General features: G+C 40.0%; 1 protein-coding gene across 8 annotated transcripts in view; it reads right to left on the bottom strand.

Moving 5' to 3' along the window:
* The window catches only part of ANO7 (anoctamin 7), a 179,134-nt gene that overhangs the window by 101,630 nt on the left and 62,038 nt on the right, over positions 1-15,466 (bottom strand). For all 8 annotated transcript variants that reach the window (XR_015057729.1, XR_015057732.1, XR_015057731.1 and 5 more), the window contains exons 10-13: positions 13,883-13,979; positions 13,552-13,695; positions 11,870-12,007; positions 8,067-8,165 (exon numbers count right to left, since the gene is read on the bottom strand). Coding sequence is in view for 4 of the 8 variants with exons in the window: in XM_085879606.1 (XP_085735732.1) it covers positions 8,067-8,165; positions 11,870-12,007; positions 13,552-13,695; positions 13,883-13,979 (478 nt within the window). In the remaining 4 variants the exon portion in view is untranslated. The remainder of the gene's footprint in view (positions 1-8,066; positions 8,166-11,869; positions 12,008-13,551; positions 13,696-13,882; positions 13,980-15,466) is intronic.

Consider the following 15,466-nt stretch of genomic DNA (forward strand, 5'->3'; position numbering starts at 1 on the left):
ACACAATATGTTATTGATCCTATTGACAAAGCAAATAATAATATTGCATTTGTATGCAAAACATTCTGCATTCAAACACTTTTGGAAGAAATGGGTTTATAGACTGGACTCTCACAAACCGACAAAATAAGTAACTATAATAAAATAAGCTTGATACAACACTATGTAAATCACTCAAAAGAGAGAAGACCGTTAGTTCCAGATAAACACCATAAATCACCAATCATTTAATAGATCCCAAAAATACACAAAAACCCTTGTAAAAAAATGAGGTTCATCATCGCAAGTAGAGAATTCAGCTTGAAACCATCGTCAGGTATTATTACAGGGGTGATAAAACGAATTTATAAATGATTAAAAAAGGTGAGGTCTTATTCTGGCATGAAAAATTCTGGATCAATGATAATTCCAAACTTATCATTGAGAGTATCCACAACATTAATAAAGAGGGTAAGGCTAAATGTTTGTCAACTTGTGATTTTTCCACATTATTCACAAACATTCCACATGACAAGCTCGTAACCGCATTGGACAGAGCAGTAGACAAAGCATTTTCAGGAGGTGTTAAAGTATACATTAAAGTTTATCAAAAAAGAGCAAACTGGTCCACAAAGGAAAATCAACATTCATGTAGTTTTTCAAAAAATAAACATAAAGAAAGTATTCGATTTCTCCTAAACACCAGTTTCTTTTCAATTGGCAACAACAAACTCCAGCAGACAGTGGGGATACCCATGGGTTCAGATCCGGCCGCTTTCTTTGCAAATATATTCCTGCACATGTACGAGTGTGATTGGGTCCTGAACATGTGCAGGAATGAACTAACAGCGCGAGTGTGTGGAAACATGTGATGGTAGACAGCTTGAACCCTTGAGCATTGAGAAATTTAGACCATTTTACTCTTTTAGATCCTTTTTAGTTTCAAATGCAATACACCCTTTTCAGCATTTTCTGTTGCTTGAGAGATTATACCCTTTTGACCCCTTTGACAATAACTAATATTGAAATGTACCCTTTAGAGCTTCAGACCATCTAGAACCTTTTAAGCACACACCACACAAACATCTATAGTGTTCTTATAAAATACAGACTATACTTCATTTCAGCAAGTAATGCTGAAATGATTTACCAGCAATGAATGATGGGTTTGTATTTCATCAGCTTCATGATGGTATGTATATATATATATATATATATATATATATATATATATATATATATATATATATATATATATATATATATATATATATATATATATATATATATATATATATATATATATATATATATATATATCCAAAATAACTCAAATTAAAAAAGGAAATCCAAACTTGCATTTCAGTTTCATTTTTGGAATTACAAATCGATTTCAATAATAATAAATTTCACACCAAGTTATTTGATAAACTAGATACTTTTCCATTCCACATTGTACGAATTCCTTTCTTAGACAGCAGTATTCCTAAGAAGTTATTCCATGGTACAGTTAAAAGGTGATATAACTTGGGCTGTGAGAGCAACCACACAAAGCACTGAAATTATCAACATATTAAAACAACTCATCAGATGTACTGTATGCTAACACAGGGAGCAACAGTTCGTAGATTAAAACAAGCTTTTTTCAAGATCATAACACAACACCAAATAGAATTTGCGAAATACAATATGAGGAGTAAAAATATCGTAAATGAGATACTCATATAAATACATTATTAAAACAACAAAAACACACACACACACACACACACACACACACACACACACACACACACACACACACACACACACACACACACACACACACACACACACACACACACACACACACACACACACACACACACACACACACATGCCAAGTGTCATGTCAGAACAACCATTATTCAAAGAAAGCTGTAGGGATGGCTTCACATCATAATTTCTCGTGACCATCCCCACCTTGTTTACATACTTTTTGGAGTAACATCCCCACATGCTTTTGTATTTTTAACTCTGCCACTGAAGGTGGAGGTTATGTTTTCACCCCTCTGTCTGTGTGTCTGTCTGTCTGAATGTGTGTCTGTCTGTGTGTAGGATATCTCAAATAGTTGTGGACGGATCCGGATGAAATTTGGTGCGCAGGTTGGGTGTGTGACAAGGAAGAATCGATTAAATTTTGGTGAAGATCTGAATCTGGATCCGATAATTTTTAAAGTGATTTTTCACCATTGAGAGATAGGGCCAAAAACGATTTTTAACCTCTGCCATCGAACATTGACGGAGGTTACTGTTTTCACCCCTGTCTGTTTGTTACTTACGAAATCTAAAGATTTCGTAAGTATATTGACGACTTCCGTCATCTGTTTGTGTGTTTGTTTGTTTGTTTGTGTGTGTGTGTTTGTTGGTAGGCATGATAACTCGAGAACGGAAGAAGCTACCAATGTCAAATTACACCACGTGATTCAGGAGGGTGATGGCTAGTGCTGATTAGATTTTGGTCAAAATCGGTCAAAGGTCAAGGTCACAGTGAGGTCACACATTCGATTTTTCATAGTTTGGTACAGAATCATCGTAGAAACTTCTGGTTTGCGTCGCTACCTTCTCAAGAGACAGCTTTTATTAGACAAGGTCAGAGGTCAAGTTGATGATTTCGTAAGTACCAGTCTATGACTGCTTGTTTGTTTGTTTGTTTGTTTGTGAACAGTATTACGGAAAAACTCCTGGACGGATTTCGACGAAACTTCGTGGGGGGATTAGGTATGGTCCAAGGACCATGCTTTAGATTTTTGGACTTGGTACAAAGTCCAATACGGCCGCTATGGTGGCCATTTTGAAAAAATATTTGAATTTTTGTTTTTGCATTTCTACATGTTTTAAGTGATTTCTAACCCCCCCCAAAAAATTGTTAGAGAAAAAAAAAACAATTTTGCAACTTTTTTTTCAAAAAAATTTCGATTTTATTTGAAAAATATTTGAACTTTTTTTTTGCATTTCAACATGTTTTAAGTGATTTCCAACCCCCCCCAAAAAAAATTTGTTAGAGAAAAAAAATACAAAAATTTTGGAACTTTTTTTTCAAAAAAATTTCGATTTTATTTGAAAAATATTTGAACTTTTTTTTTGCATTTCAACATGTTTTAAGTGATTTCCAACCCCCCCCAAAAAAAATTTGTTAGAGAAAAAAAATCCAGAAATTTTGCAACTTTTTTTTTCAAAAAAATTTCGATTTCATTTGAAAAATATTTGAACTTTTTTTTGCATTTCAACATGTTTTAAGTGATTTCCAACCCCCCCCCAAAAGAAATTGTTACAGAAAAAAAATCCAGAAATTTTGCAACTTTTTTTTCAAAAAATTTTCGATTTTATTTTTTTGGCATTTCTACATGCGCGTCGATCTAGTTTAGTTTATTCAATTGTGGTTCAGTAGTGTCTGATCCGTTTTCACCTTCAATGAATAGGATATCAGGTTCACTTAAGTGACCCAGCAGTATTGACGGCGGAGGTTTTGCACTCTACCGAGTGCTCCCCCTCTCGTTCAAAAGTGTATTGGGCTCGATATGTTCTCATCAATCAGGCATTATGTGGCAGAGGTATGCGCTCTACTGAGTGCCCTTCTAATTTAAAATGTTTTGATTACTTCTTGACTGTTGCTACGAAAGAAAAGTGAGACAAGAGCACAGACTGAAATGGATGGCCGGATAACCAGTAGATTGATGAAGCTTCACAAACATTTTTGAAACAAGAAATATAAACTGGTGTTGTTATATCAGGAGCAAGTGCACATATTGCAAGAAAGGAGAGTTATCATGGTATTGTTACATTTGTAGGGGTAGATGGAGGAATTCCACAGTAACGATAGGATTGTATGGTATAGCATGGTCCGTGGACGAGTAGGAGACATCTCGAGTAATTTAAGTGGAGAAAACTGTGAGCTTAAGTTTGTTACATGTCACCACATGAGGGGTGGTGTTGTGTTAACTAAGTAGGATCTAAGGCGAGCTTCTCCCAATATTGCCCCCTTGACATTTTCCTACATTGTTACATTTACAAGGCCGGCCATAAAGAACCACGTTTTAACAACAACAATAATAACCAGCAGGTTAAATCCCGCCTCACAGAAAACGTAACCAGCAGGCTATGCCCCGGGAGGTTGATGATTGGTTGGGGTGATGTCAGAGAAGAGAAGGTTCTTGAGAGAGGGAGGACAATTGGAAGAGAATAGTCAGCCCCTCTGGTCTCCTCTCGGCATGACGGGAAAGCTGCCCGATTCTCTTTATTTCGGCAGCGGCCTTGTTGTGTGATCAAGGAGAAAGGCGGTGCCATTTCGTGTGTGTGAAGGACCAGAAACTGTACGGCAGTTTGTGGGCTCCTGGCATTGAAGACCGTCCGCATGAATTATGTGACGCACGTGGCTGCGGAGAGCAACTTGGCACCATTTTGGTACGTTTCTCTGTGCAGTGGCTTCGCAGTTCAATGAACACCAGGTACCAAAAGGACATCTCTGGACACAAAGCTGAGTGCTGACATAAAGGGGGGATTTTATTTTATTTTTTTTGTCTTTCCCTGTGTCTGTTTTCGTGACCGAGTGGAGACGTCTCAAATTAGGATTTAGCATATCTCACTTTTCACTACCTCCCACTTTGAATTATCTTCATTATCACCCTTTTGATTTGTGTTTATGAAATAATTATTGTCGAATTTCTTTGTGTTTGTTTATTCGTTGTGGGTTCGAGGATAAACCAGTGTGCTTCCGTTCTGGTAAAGCGCCTTCCCTGCTTCCATCCCGCATGTGTAGTACCCACCAAGAATTTTGGCTGTTCACCTCTGTGTTAAAACCGTTTGGCTACCTGTCCAGGCTGGTGTAAGTCGGCCTGAACATGACAGTATGTAAAATACCATTTTTTACAAATAATATACAACACATCAAATTTTATTTTGGTATTTGACCTTTTGGTCCCCTTTTTTGACATCTGGGGCGGGGACAAAAGTGATGCTGCTCTCGCACCTTCTTTCCATATGGTGAACGTAATGACAAAATATGGTGAATTTCTGCACAAGTGTGTAGGAGGAGATAGTGTGATGGATGGACAGATGGAACCAATTTCAATATCCCTTCATTTTTTTTTCCAAAAATCAGGGGGATAATAATAATAACAGGAAAAAGCAATCAGAGATTGCAAACCCTTGCCAGGACTTGTTTTGTGTGATGTTTGTGCACTGGTGCCTTATGTTATTAATTAGAGAAATAACTAGAACTGCCACTATATAACTGCTGGCAGTGATGACTGGGTACCAAGACGTCCTGCTTTGATGCAACCACACTTTGATTGGACACCTGACCCTGACCCATGACGTGTATTATTATGCAATTGAATTTAGAATGGGATTAAAATAATTCAATTCAAATCAAAAGACCAAATGGGTTCAGTCCTGCATTGGCATCATCAGAAGGAACCCAAAGAAGCAAAAAGCAAAGATGAGGTCATCAGGAGGAACCTGCATATGATTGGCGTTTCAGCTGCTCCTCATATACCCTCAAAACCAAGCAGGTGCAGCCAAATGAGCCTTATTCGCAAAAAAGAAAAGAAACCAGATCAATAAAATTAAGTAATTCTGGCTTGCACACCATGCGGCTGATTTGGTTGAAATTTAAAACCTATATTCCTCATCAGTACTAAGATGATAATTTTGAAGTTTCATGTTGATTGATGAAGTATTTCAAGGAAAGAATTTTAAAAAGATTTTTGCTTAATCCAATATGGCTGCCAGACCATGTGACCTTTCAATTATTCCTGAATACCCTGGTATTTCCAAGGCTTGGGGAACATTTGTGTGAAGTTTATCCTTGATCTGTCGAGCCATTTTGGAGAAGATTTTGTTTAGATTTTAGGGTAAATCCAAATGGCTGCCAAATTCTAAATTCTAAATCCTAAATCTAAAATTCTAAATCCAAATGTGACCTGATGACGTCAAATGTGTGAATATTTTTTTTTCCGCATGGATTGGCGGTCATACTTGTGAAGTTTCACCTTGATCTGTTCAGCCGTTTCAGAGAAGATTTTTGAAGGTTTAAATAATAATAATAATAATAATAATAATAATAATAATATGGCTGAACCACGTGACTGATGACGTCATCAATTTTTTTTCTGCGGACCAATTTATCTCTTGATGACCTTCAAAAATTTTCATACCGATTGGATGTAATGTTCTATGAATTCAATTATAACATCATAATGAAGGCACCTATGACATCATTTAAAACAATCACACATTCCCCATGTGGAGTACTTGCCATGTGCCAAGTTTAATTTTTGTTCCTTTGTGTTGTTTTGGAGATAGTCCAAAGTTTTTCCTTTTTTCCAACATGGCTGCCGCACCACGTGTCCTCTGATGTCATAATTATATTAAAACATTCTTCATGAGCAGTCGCACCAATGGTGAAAATTTTGTGTCAATTCGACAAGCGATTGCAGCGAAAAACACTTACATTCTGTGCGGACAAACAAACAGGCAGACGGACCCAAATGCAATACCCTCTCCTCTGGTGAGGGTAATAACAATAACAAGAATACAAGTCCTCCATTGTGGACGCAGCCCACAACCACATCTTCAAAAAAGGACCATGTAGATTTTATATTTCAATAAATAAATATATAAATCATGGATATGGTAATATGTATATCAATAAATAATTAATTCAAGGTGGTATATTGATAGTGGGTATGGTAAAGAGTATATAAATAAATTCAATGTCATGTGTTTGTAGTGGAGATCGTAATGTAAAAAAAAAATAGTAATAAAAAGTTGTGTGTTGGTTGTGGAGAAGGTAAAGTGAATATAAATAAATAATGGTTCCCTAAAGCATATATAATGCTGAACTATTCTTTCATGCAAAACATATTTTCAACAAGGAGAAAAAGACATAAAATTGCATAGCCCCCGTGGTGTTAGTAATTTGGCTGGATGGAGTTAAAGGGCAAGCCCATATTTACAAGATTTATGTGTTTGCGCAACCGACTTGAGTGGTCATGTGACATGGAAGATTGCATACGATTGGGTTATTCAGTCATGCATATTAATGATGTGGATCACGTAGTTACATTGTGTAAAAAAGTTGATGACATGCATGATGTTTTCGATTGGGAATGGAAGTTTTGCACAAAAGGGATTCAATGTTCATATATTTTGGGGGAAAGTCGGCCATCTTGGATCTGATCTCAAAAAGAAATAATGATGTGCATATGTATGCCATCATTGTTCATCTGTGTGCCAAGTTTGAACAAGATTGGGAAATGCATGTCCGAGAAATGGTTGAGGACGGGTTCAACATGGGGTGTTTTTTTTTAACAACTAAAATAACTGCCAGTCGGCCATCTTTGATTGCATTGCAAAACAAAATGATGTGCGTATGTATACCATTATGTGGTGTCTTTGTGCCAAGTACGAATAAAATCGGTCCATACATTTCCGAGATATGGTTGCGGATGCACGCACGCACAGACACAAAAATAGAGACCAAATCCATTAAGTCCCCGTTTCGGACTAAGTCCAACAGGGGCTAATAATGAAAATTCCAAATTGCCTCTGATTCAAAAATCATTTGAAATACTGTACATCTCATGTCCAGATATTATTGCATGTACCAAATATGAAATAAATATGTCCATTCATTTTTGAGTAGAGGCTGTGGACGGACGCACAGACGGATGGACAGGATAAGCCCCAACCAGGCTGATACCCATTTGGCATTAATAATAACCACCCCAGCAAGAAGAAGCTTCCAGAAATACCGGAATGGAAGCTTAATTACACGTCATTTATAAATCACTTTTTATGACCCAACATAACAAAGTGCTATTCATGATAATAAAAAAAAGAAGCAGATTAATAAAATAAGTCATAGTTGCAATTTAAAAGGTTAACGTTAATCTGGCACTGCTACATAACTTCAATGACCAAAATCAGATAAGTGAGAAACACATCAAAATCACACACAGAAGAGGATGTTTTGCCAAAAACGACAAAGAACCATGTAAATCATTAGAAACTATCTATTTTGTGCTCATTTGTACGATACATACCTGGGTCATTAGGACTGCATTTCCAGTTTTGTACATGACAACAGATACAATCCCACGATACATGATGACGGTGACAAGAAATATCATCACCACTGATAGCTAAAAACACAAGCAGAGGAATGACAGTTAATACGAACAAAAAACCTCCATACAGTATTATTAAATGAACAGCAACCATCCGATACCGTAATTGAGGAAATTATCAACCACAATGGAAGTTAGCTCCACAAATGATCAAGCGATCTCTAATTTGCACAAATCAACACCCGAATGGTTGAATGTTTGTCATATTCCATGCATTTTCTAACATACCAGTCACCACTCTGGATGATCATGAATTTAATCCTCGAAGGGGAATCAATTAACCCACCTTATTGACATGGCAAAATGGTGAGAATATAAGGTGCATCATGTGCCTGGTGTGTTGGCGCAGTGGTTAGGGCAGCGGCTTGGGATCCAAAAGGTCCTGAGTTCAAGCCCCGTTGGGCCACTGAATTAATACACCAGGGGGTTGACTCAGCCTGTCATCCTTCCGAGGTCAGCGAAATGAGTACCAGTATACTGGGCCGGTGTATACCCCGGTTAAAATAGGTGTACCATATCCCTGTGTCGTAAGAGGCGACCAGGGTTGCGTCAGGAAGGGCATCCGGCATAAAACATGTGCCAAATCACTATGCGGATCGGATGATCCGCTGTGGCGACCCCTAACGGGAGCAGCCGAAAGGAGAAGAAGAAGATAAGGTGCATCATGTCTCTAAGAAAAAAAAAAAAATTCATGATTATGAGTACAAGACATGGTAAAAGAAATCCCTGACAAGAAAAACAGACAGAAACTTGACAAGAAAAGACTCCTCTAGATATGGGCATGCATACGCGTTTCACTAACACACACACACACACACACACACACACACACACACACACACACACACACACACACACACACACACACACACACACACACACACACACGCACACACACACCAGGTATAAGGGGGAAGCATGGAGTGAAAAAACCCTCGGCTGTTGTTGAACTTGTATGTACTGGCACAGTGAACTGGGCAAGACAGCAGAACAAAGAATCGCAGCACCAACACGAGGAGCAGAAGTGCAGAATGGAGAAGGCAACTGTCTCAGAGTGAGAACCATCCCCCAGAGGAAAGAACAGACAAGAGAGCATCCCAGCAAGGCGGTCTTGCCTTTAGTCCCCACCCGGAAGATGACCAGTCGCTGGCCAAAGCCCTGTAAATCTTTTCTTTCACCCCTTGCACCAAGCAAAATCCAGGGGTTCCTCCAATCACTAGTGTCCTGACACCCCCGCCCTGAGGTCGAGGATGACGACGAATCCAAGCTCGCACATGGACCAAGGTCCATCTCCCACTCGTACTCGTTGATGGACAACTGGAAGGAGTCCTCTTCCTCATCCCCCTCCCCCCCCCACCCCCCCGATCGGTGTGATGGAGATGTGCATACTGCCCCTATGCACTTGCCCAGTTCGACACAGGAGGAACACATGAAGAAGACATCTTAACCTGCATCATCCTCCATCGTATCAACAGACAAGACTGGTTAGGGTTAGCTGCACAAAAGCTGCACAAAAGACAATTGCAAGCTGCACAAAAGACAACTTTTTTTTGTATGCACTAAATGCAACAACATAAACTTATGCAGGTTCAAAATGTCCTTAAAACAATTCTTTCCAGATGTATGCATTCTTCTAGTAACTTGTGGTTAAACTCCCAAAATCCAGGCTTACTGCACACTTGTACTCTCTTGTTTCTCTTTTCTCTCGTTTCTTGATTTTAAAGATCACTGCATTGGCACAGTGAGTAACCCCTTTCCAGTTCGACTCTGTAGTCTTTTGTTCCTCTTTCTTCCCGTTTGTGGAACCGCCTTCCGGTGATGGTTCAATTGCACTCCTGCTTCCAGGTTTTTAAGCAAGCAGTGCATGACCATTTCGTATCATTCCCTACGTCGACTCACAGTATTTTCTGCTCCCATTAACCCCACATAATCCAATTCTCTTTCTTGGAGTTTCCTAGGTTTCCTCCCCTCCCCTCTCTCCTCTTTCCCAGTTTGTTAATTCCCTAAAGCTTGTATCCAATTGTGGTCCCGTGACCCCCACCATCAGTCCGCTGCCTTTTCACCTTGTCATTTCCCTCTTACACAAGCTTAGGTTTTGTAATACAATTCGACAGCAGTGGTTTTAAAGGGGCACTCTGGGATATGTCGTCAGATATCCCAATGAATTTGTAATCACAGATAAATTAACTATCTATTCATCAGAAATAAAATAAAACAAATGCCCCTTTTCCTAACCATCCATGTGGCATCATTGGCCTTTCATGATCACAATATAGAGAAACAGTGTGTGCAATTTCCCTCATAGCATCTTCTTTAAGAGTTTGAAACATTTATGGCTGGATATTTGATGATGACATGAAAGAGGAGAAATTTTGGCATTGCGTACTGTATACATAGGTGCACGAGGTGGAGCATCGGGGCGAGTGGGGGGTGGGGGGGAGTGGATGCCAGCGTCGCTTTAATAATTCGGGCATAAAAATATCAGGATAACAAAATATCATGACATGATAAAATATCACGAGATGACAGAATGATGCCAGCCTGTGATGTAAAAACTCACGTGAATCGTCATATATTTCACTATTTTTGCAATTATGAATCGTAATCCTTTCAGTATTATAAGAGTTAAAATATGATAAATATCGAATTTATTACTCATCCAGCAAGTGGCAGCTTTGCCTGACTCCCGAGGCTTTGTCCGTCATCATGCACTTTTGAAATGACGTCTCACTCAATCACGCATACGCAGAAACACAAATGGCAGATGGTAGGGCATTTGCCAGCACAGTAGGGCCCTGAGACCTCTGAAGATCTGATCAGAAGGATTCTCAGTGACTTGCTGATTGGCTGTTGGTGTTGTTGAATTATGTCTAAGGAAGGTCGTATTACGTCTGGGGAAATCGTCCGTGGCTCCAGGACTTCGCGAGCAGGTATGTTCTCACCTGCCTTCAGGGGAAGCTGTGCGATGTCTCGGAACTTCTTAGCTGCGGTTCATTGAAGGTGTTTCAGGTGTTTGTTTATCGGCTGTTCCCGTCACCTCAGAGCTATTAGTAGTTAACCATTTTGAAATTGCCCTTGGTTCGATTATTTAGTTTACTCAAAAGTGTTTAAAATGACTAAAGAGGGAATCACTCCTTGTAATGGCTAGCTTATTATAACTGACCTTGTGTTGGGGGAAGGGGTGAAGGACTGAAGGGGTTTCCCAAAAACACGCATGCAGTGCCTTGCATGAAGGCCTTTTCGAAATGACATTCATGACGTCATTTTGAAAGGTTCGTATTGGGTTATGCTATGACTGGATTACATTCGGGCAACGTAGCCATTATTCGGGCAAATATGTAGCCACCCCCCTAAAAAATTGGCTCGAATGCCCATGACTGTATCAGTACAAGATGAGAAAACGACAGTGTCAAGGAATAAAATGCATGATAATGGTGAGTGTCCTTCAACATTTATCTCCTGCATGGAAGCACGAATCAACAATAAGTGAATATATTATTGGTTTACTCTGATTCACCTTGTGTAAAGCTATTCAGGTAATATTTGTCAAGTACCACCTTACACCATCGCTTTAAAAATCCGTGTTGAATTTTTTTTAATGACCTTCACAATCGTTGTTGGAATATATTTCAGGTAAAACAGGAAGGCACAATAATAAAACACTTAGACTTATATTAGGATGCCTACACCAGACTATCAAATTACAAAGGTTCACTCGCCATCAAAATGATGACCATGGAGCCAGTAATTATGCGAGACAGACGATCCTTCCCTGGAAAGTATGGCTCCTTCACACCCGTAATTGGGTTCTTCTCCATGGCTGGAGCCATTGCCACAAACTCTGGTCTTGGTTTCTCCTGAAATACACACAGTGGTCCCCTCTTGTTTGAAATATGTCGACTGAATGAATCAAAGTTTATTCCCAAAGCATCAAACAACAATCAAACAACTAACTAACGAAGGTGTCTGTATGTGAAATAATCAATGTGGAATCGAGTCTCAACTAAAGTGATGCAAATTCAGCTTTAATTAATGCTTTGTACATCACAACTACAGGTAAATAAGAACAAACAATATGGCAAACATTTACCAGCAGTGTTGATGAATAGGATAAATGACAAAAACATGATGTTTGGACCCAAAATAGGAGTCGTGAATATAATATTGTGATGTTCAGGGCTGATTCACATTAGCCACTGAATTGATGGACCTAAACTGGCTTTACTACCTTGGCCATATTTAATTAATGGTGGCTTTGTGCACGCAGGAACTCAAGGAGCACACGAGGCTCTTAACTCTTTCAACGGAATTTATTCCCGAACAAATATAACTAAGGAAGATTGATCTGACAGAGGGTAGAACGGCTGGATGAGAGGGGGAAAGAAAAGGGATTCATTGAATAAATAATTATATACCGTCAGATCTAAACATTCACAGGGGAGACATTCCTGGAATCCATGAATGTCGGGGTTCACCAGGACGTGAGAATAAAATCGAAGAAAGCGAAGGCACCTCACACCGGACTCGAGCACAAACGTGGAGGGAAATGAGAAACCAGGTGAAGCCTAAGCTCTCCTGGTGGAGACATCGAAGCAGTCGATGAGGCAGGTGAGGCAGTCACGAACAAGAGAAACCAGACGAGCAGGCAACGAAGCATATGAGTGGGCCGACAAAACAGGGGCAGCGGGACGAACAGGCACATGAAGCAGGAACAGGGTGAAGGCAGGAACATGAGCAGGTCAACCGTTCTCTCATTCATGTTCATGATATCTATCTATCTATCTATCTATCTATCTATCTATCTATCTATCTATCTATCTATCTATCTCTCTCTCTCTCTCTCTCTCTCTCTCTCTCTCTCTCTCTCTCTCTCTCTCTCTCTCTCTCTCTCTCTCTCTCTCTCTCTCTCTCCCTCTCTCTCTCTCTCTCCCTCTCTCTCTCTCTCTCTCTCTCTCTCTCTCTCTCTCTCTCTCTCTCTCTCTCTCTCTCTGCCTCCACCAGCACATTGAACAACCTGCCCCTATCATGAGGCACTCAAAACTCCGCCGTCTCCGAGGCGACGAAACTCTGCCTTTCTCTTTCAGCATGACACCCCTCTTCGAGCCACTCCCCTCTCTCTCTTTTCTGGATATTTGCCAAGGCCCTACCTCGGCACCTCACCGAGGGATTACAGAAAGGCTGCATGTACAATTTCTTAACCTTAAACCTGAACAAATTATGACAACAACCACCCTTTGTATGATGCACATTTAAACAGGACAATCCTTCAGCTACATTTTCCTGCTTATTACATCGAGATGGCTAACTACCCGAACATGTACCAGACTAAACTATACATTTCTAACTGTTCTCAGGTAATATCTACCCCCCTCCGACAAACATAACAATACACAGTACTTACTTCCTCCTCCTGAAAGTCCATACAGTCCCAAAAGTGTGCTAGGGTGGCATTCTTCCTTTTCCAGTACTCCAGGAAGGTAACTGCCCAGAAGGACATGAAGATACTGAAGAACACTGTACCTGGATGATCAAACAGTGACCCCATCTATAGAGAACAGCACAAGAGCATAACATCCCTTCATGAAAATTCAAAATTTGTTGTCCAATCACCATTTCACTTACCATCTTTTCCCAGCGTAATTTGTGAACGATATTAAAGTAGAGCATGGGAGTTGAAGCTCACATTGGATAAGAGCCCCTTGTTCGATCATCAGGTAAATATTGACAGGTACCTTGGCCATGAAGCAGATGTCAGAAAGATTCCAGACAGTGCAGGCATCACAGAGGGGACACATGAGGTAGTTGTGGCTGCGATTGCAAATCTCTTTCCTAGTGAGTTTGGGATGCGGAATAAGATACAAGTAGGCAAAGAAAGAAACATTTGTAAGGAGACAGAAGGGAAAAAGACTGAATTATTTTATTTCCAAAAGAAGGATAAGGAGATGCCACCAAATTCAATTACACCCATCAATCAAGCCTCTACCTGTATGTCACCATCTCAACATTTCACTTTTTAATAGGTTACTCCGACTCTGTTAACAAATGTGGACAGAGGTTATGCTTTCACCCCTGTTTGTTTGAATATCTGTCTGTCTGCATGTCAATCTGTTCACATTATATCTCAAAGGAGTTATGTACGGATTTGGACAAAACTTCGTGGACAGGTTTGGTGTGTGAAAAGGATGAATTGATTCGATTTTGGTGAAGATCTGATCTAGATACTAGAATTTTTATGGTGATTCTTCACCATTGAGAGACAGGGCCAAAACTATACTATATATTTAAAAAATAATAAAAGAACAGTAAATGAAGATTACACGTATATGTGGGAAAAAATTATATGTCCAGATCAGGAATTGAACCCAGGTCCTCTGAAAACCACACCAGTACTCAGCCATCTGAGCTATCTTGTCAACCCACAGGGTGAATATGCAATTCTACCACATGAAGATGCCACTTTCTTTCCCCTGCTGCTTCCAGGGCACTTGCTGCCAACCATTGGAGCAGCAAGGGCCTGTCCACAAGAGGGTCTTCCCCCCTGTGGGGGGGGGGGCAATTGTTGTCAATTATGTCCGAATTAGACAAATGAATGGTTGGCAGCAAGTGTCTTGGAAATGTTGAATCCACGATTTCTAGTCTGGGCAATTATTGACCCCCCACAACGGGAAGACCCTCTCATGGACAGGCCCTTGTTCCTCCTTCAGTTGGCAGCAGGTGCCCCGGAGAAAGCAGGGGAAAGAGAGTGGCTTCTATATGTGAGAGAATTGCGTATTCAGCTTGTAGATCACCCAGATAGCTCAGATGGCAGAGCAATGGTATGGTTTTCCAGAGGACCTGGGTTCTATATCCTGGTCTGGGCATGCAACTTTCTCACATACACACACATCTATACTAATAAAAGTGTGTGTTTGTGTGTGTGCCTCCTCCATAACTCCAAAGCCATGAAACTGAGCAGACTGAAACTTTGTATGCACACTAAGGGTACTCCAAGGAAGTGCATGAAAGAAAATTGGGTGTTTGGGTTAATTAAAACACCCCTTTTGAAGATAATTAATGACCTTATTTAATTATATCCTTTATCAGGCGCATCCTCGGCCACCTCACTCTTTGGGGTCTTAAGGCATCTCCGAGGTAACCTCGCTGGGGTCTGCAGTCGCCATGTGTTTTTGGCCTGCTCAACCATGCCTCGACTTGGAACAGGCAGCAACGATATCAGAATGATATTTTTTTTTCACTTTCCTCACTCATTTTATCGAATGCCTGTTCATTATTGCCATAAATTGCTGTATACATCGCTTTTGTAAGTCTATCATTTT

This window comes from Eptatretus burgeri, chromosome 4 (assembly GCF_056783735.1).
Source record: "Eptatretus burgeri isolate ZD-2024b chromosome 4, Ebu_testis_v1, whole genome shotgun sequence".
Taxonomy (NCBI): Eukaryota; Metazoa; Chordata; class Myxini; order Myxiniformes; family Myxinidae; genus Eptatretus; species Eptatretus burgeri.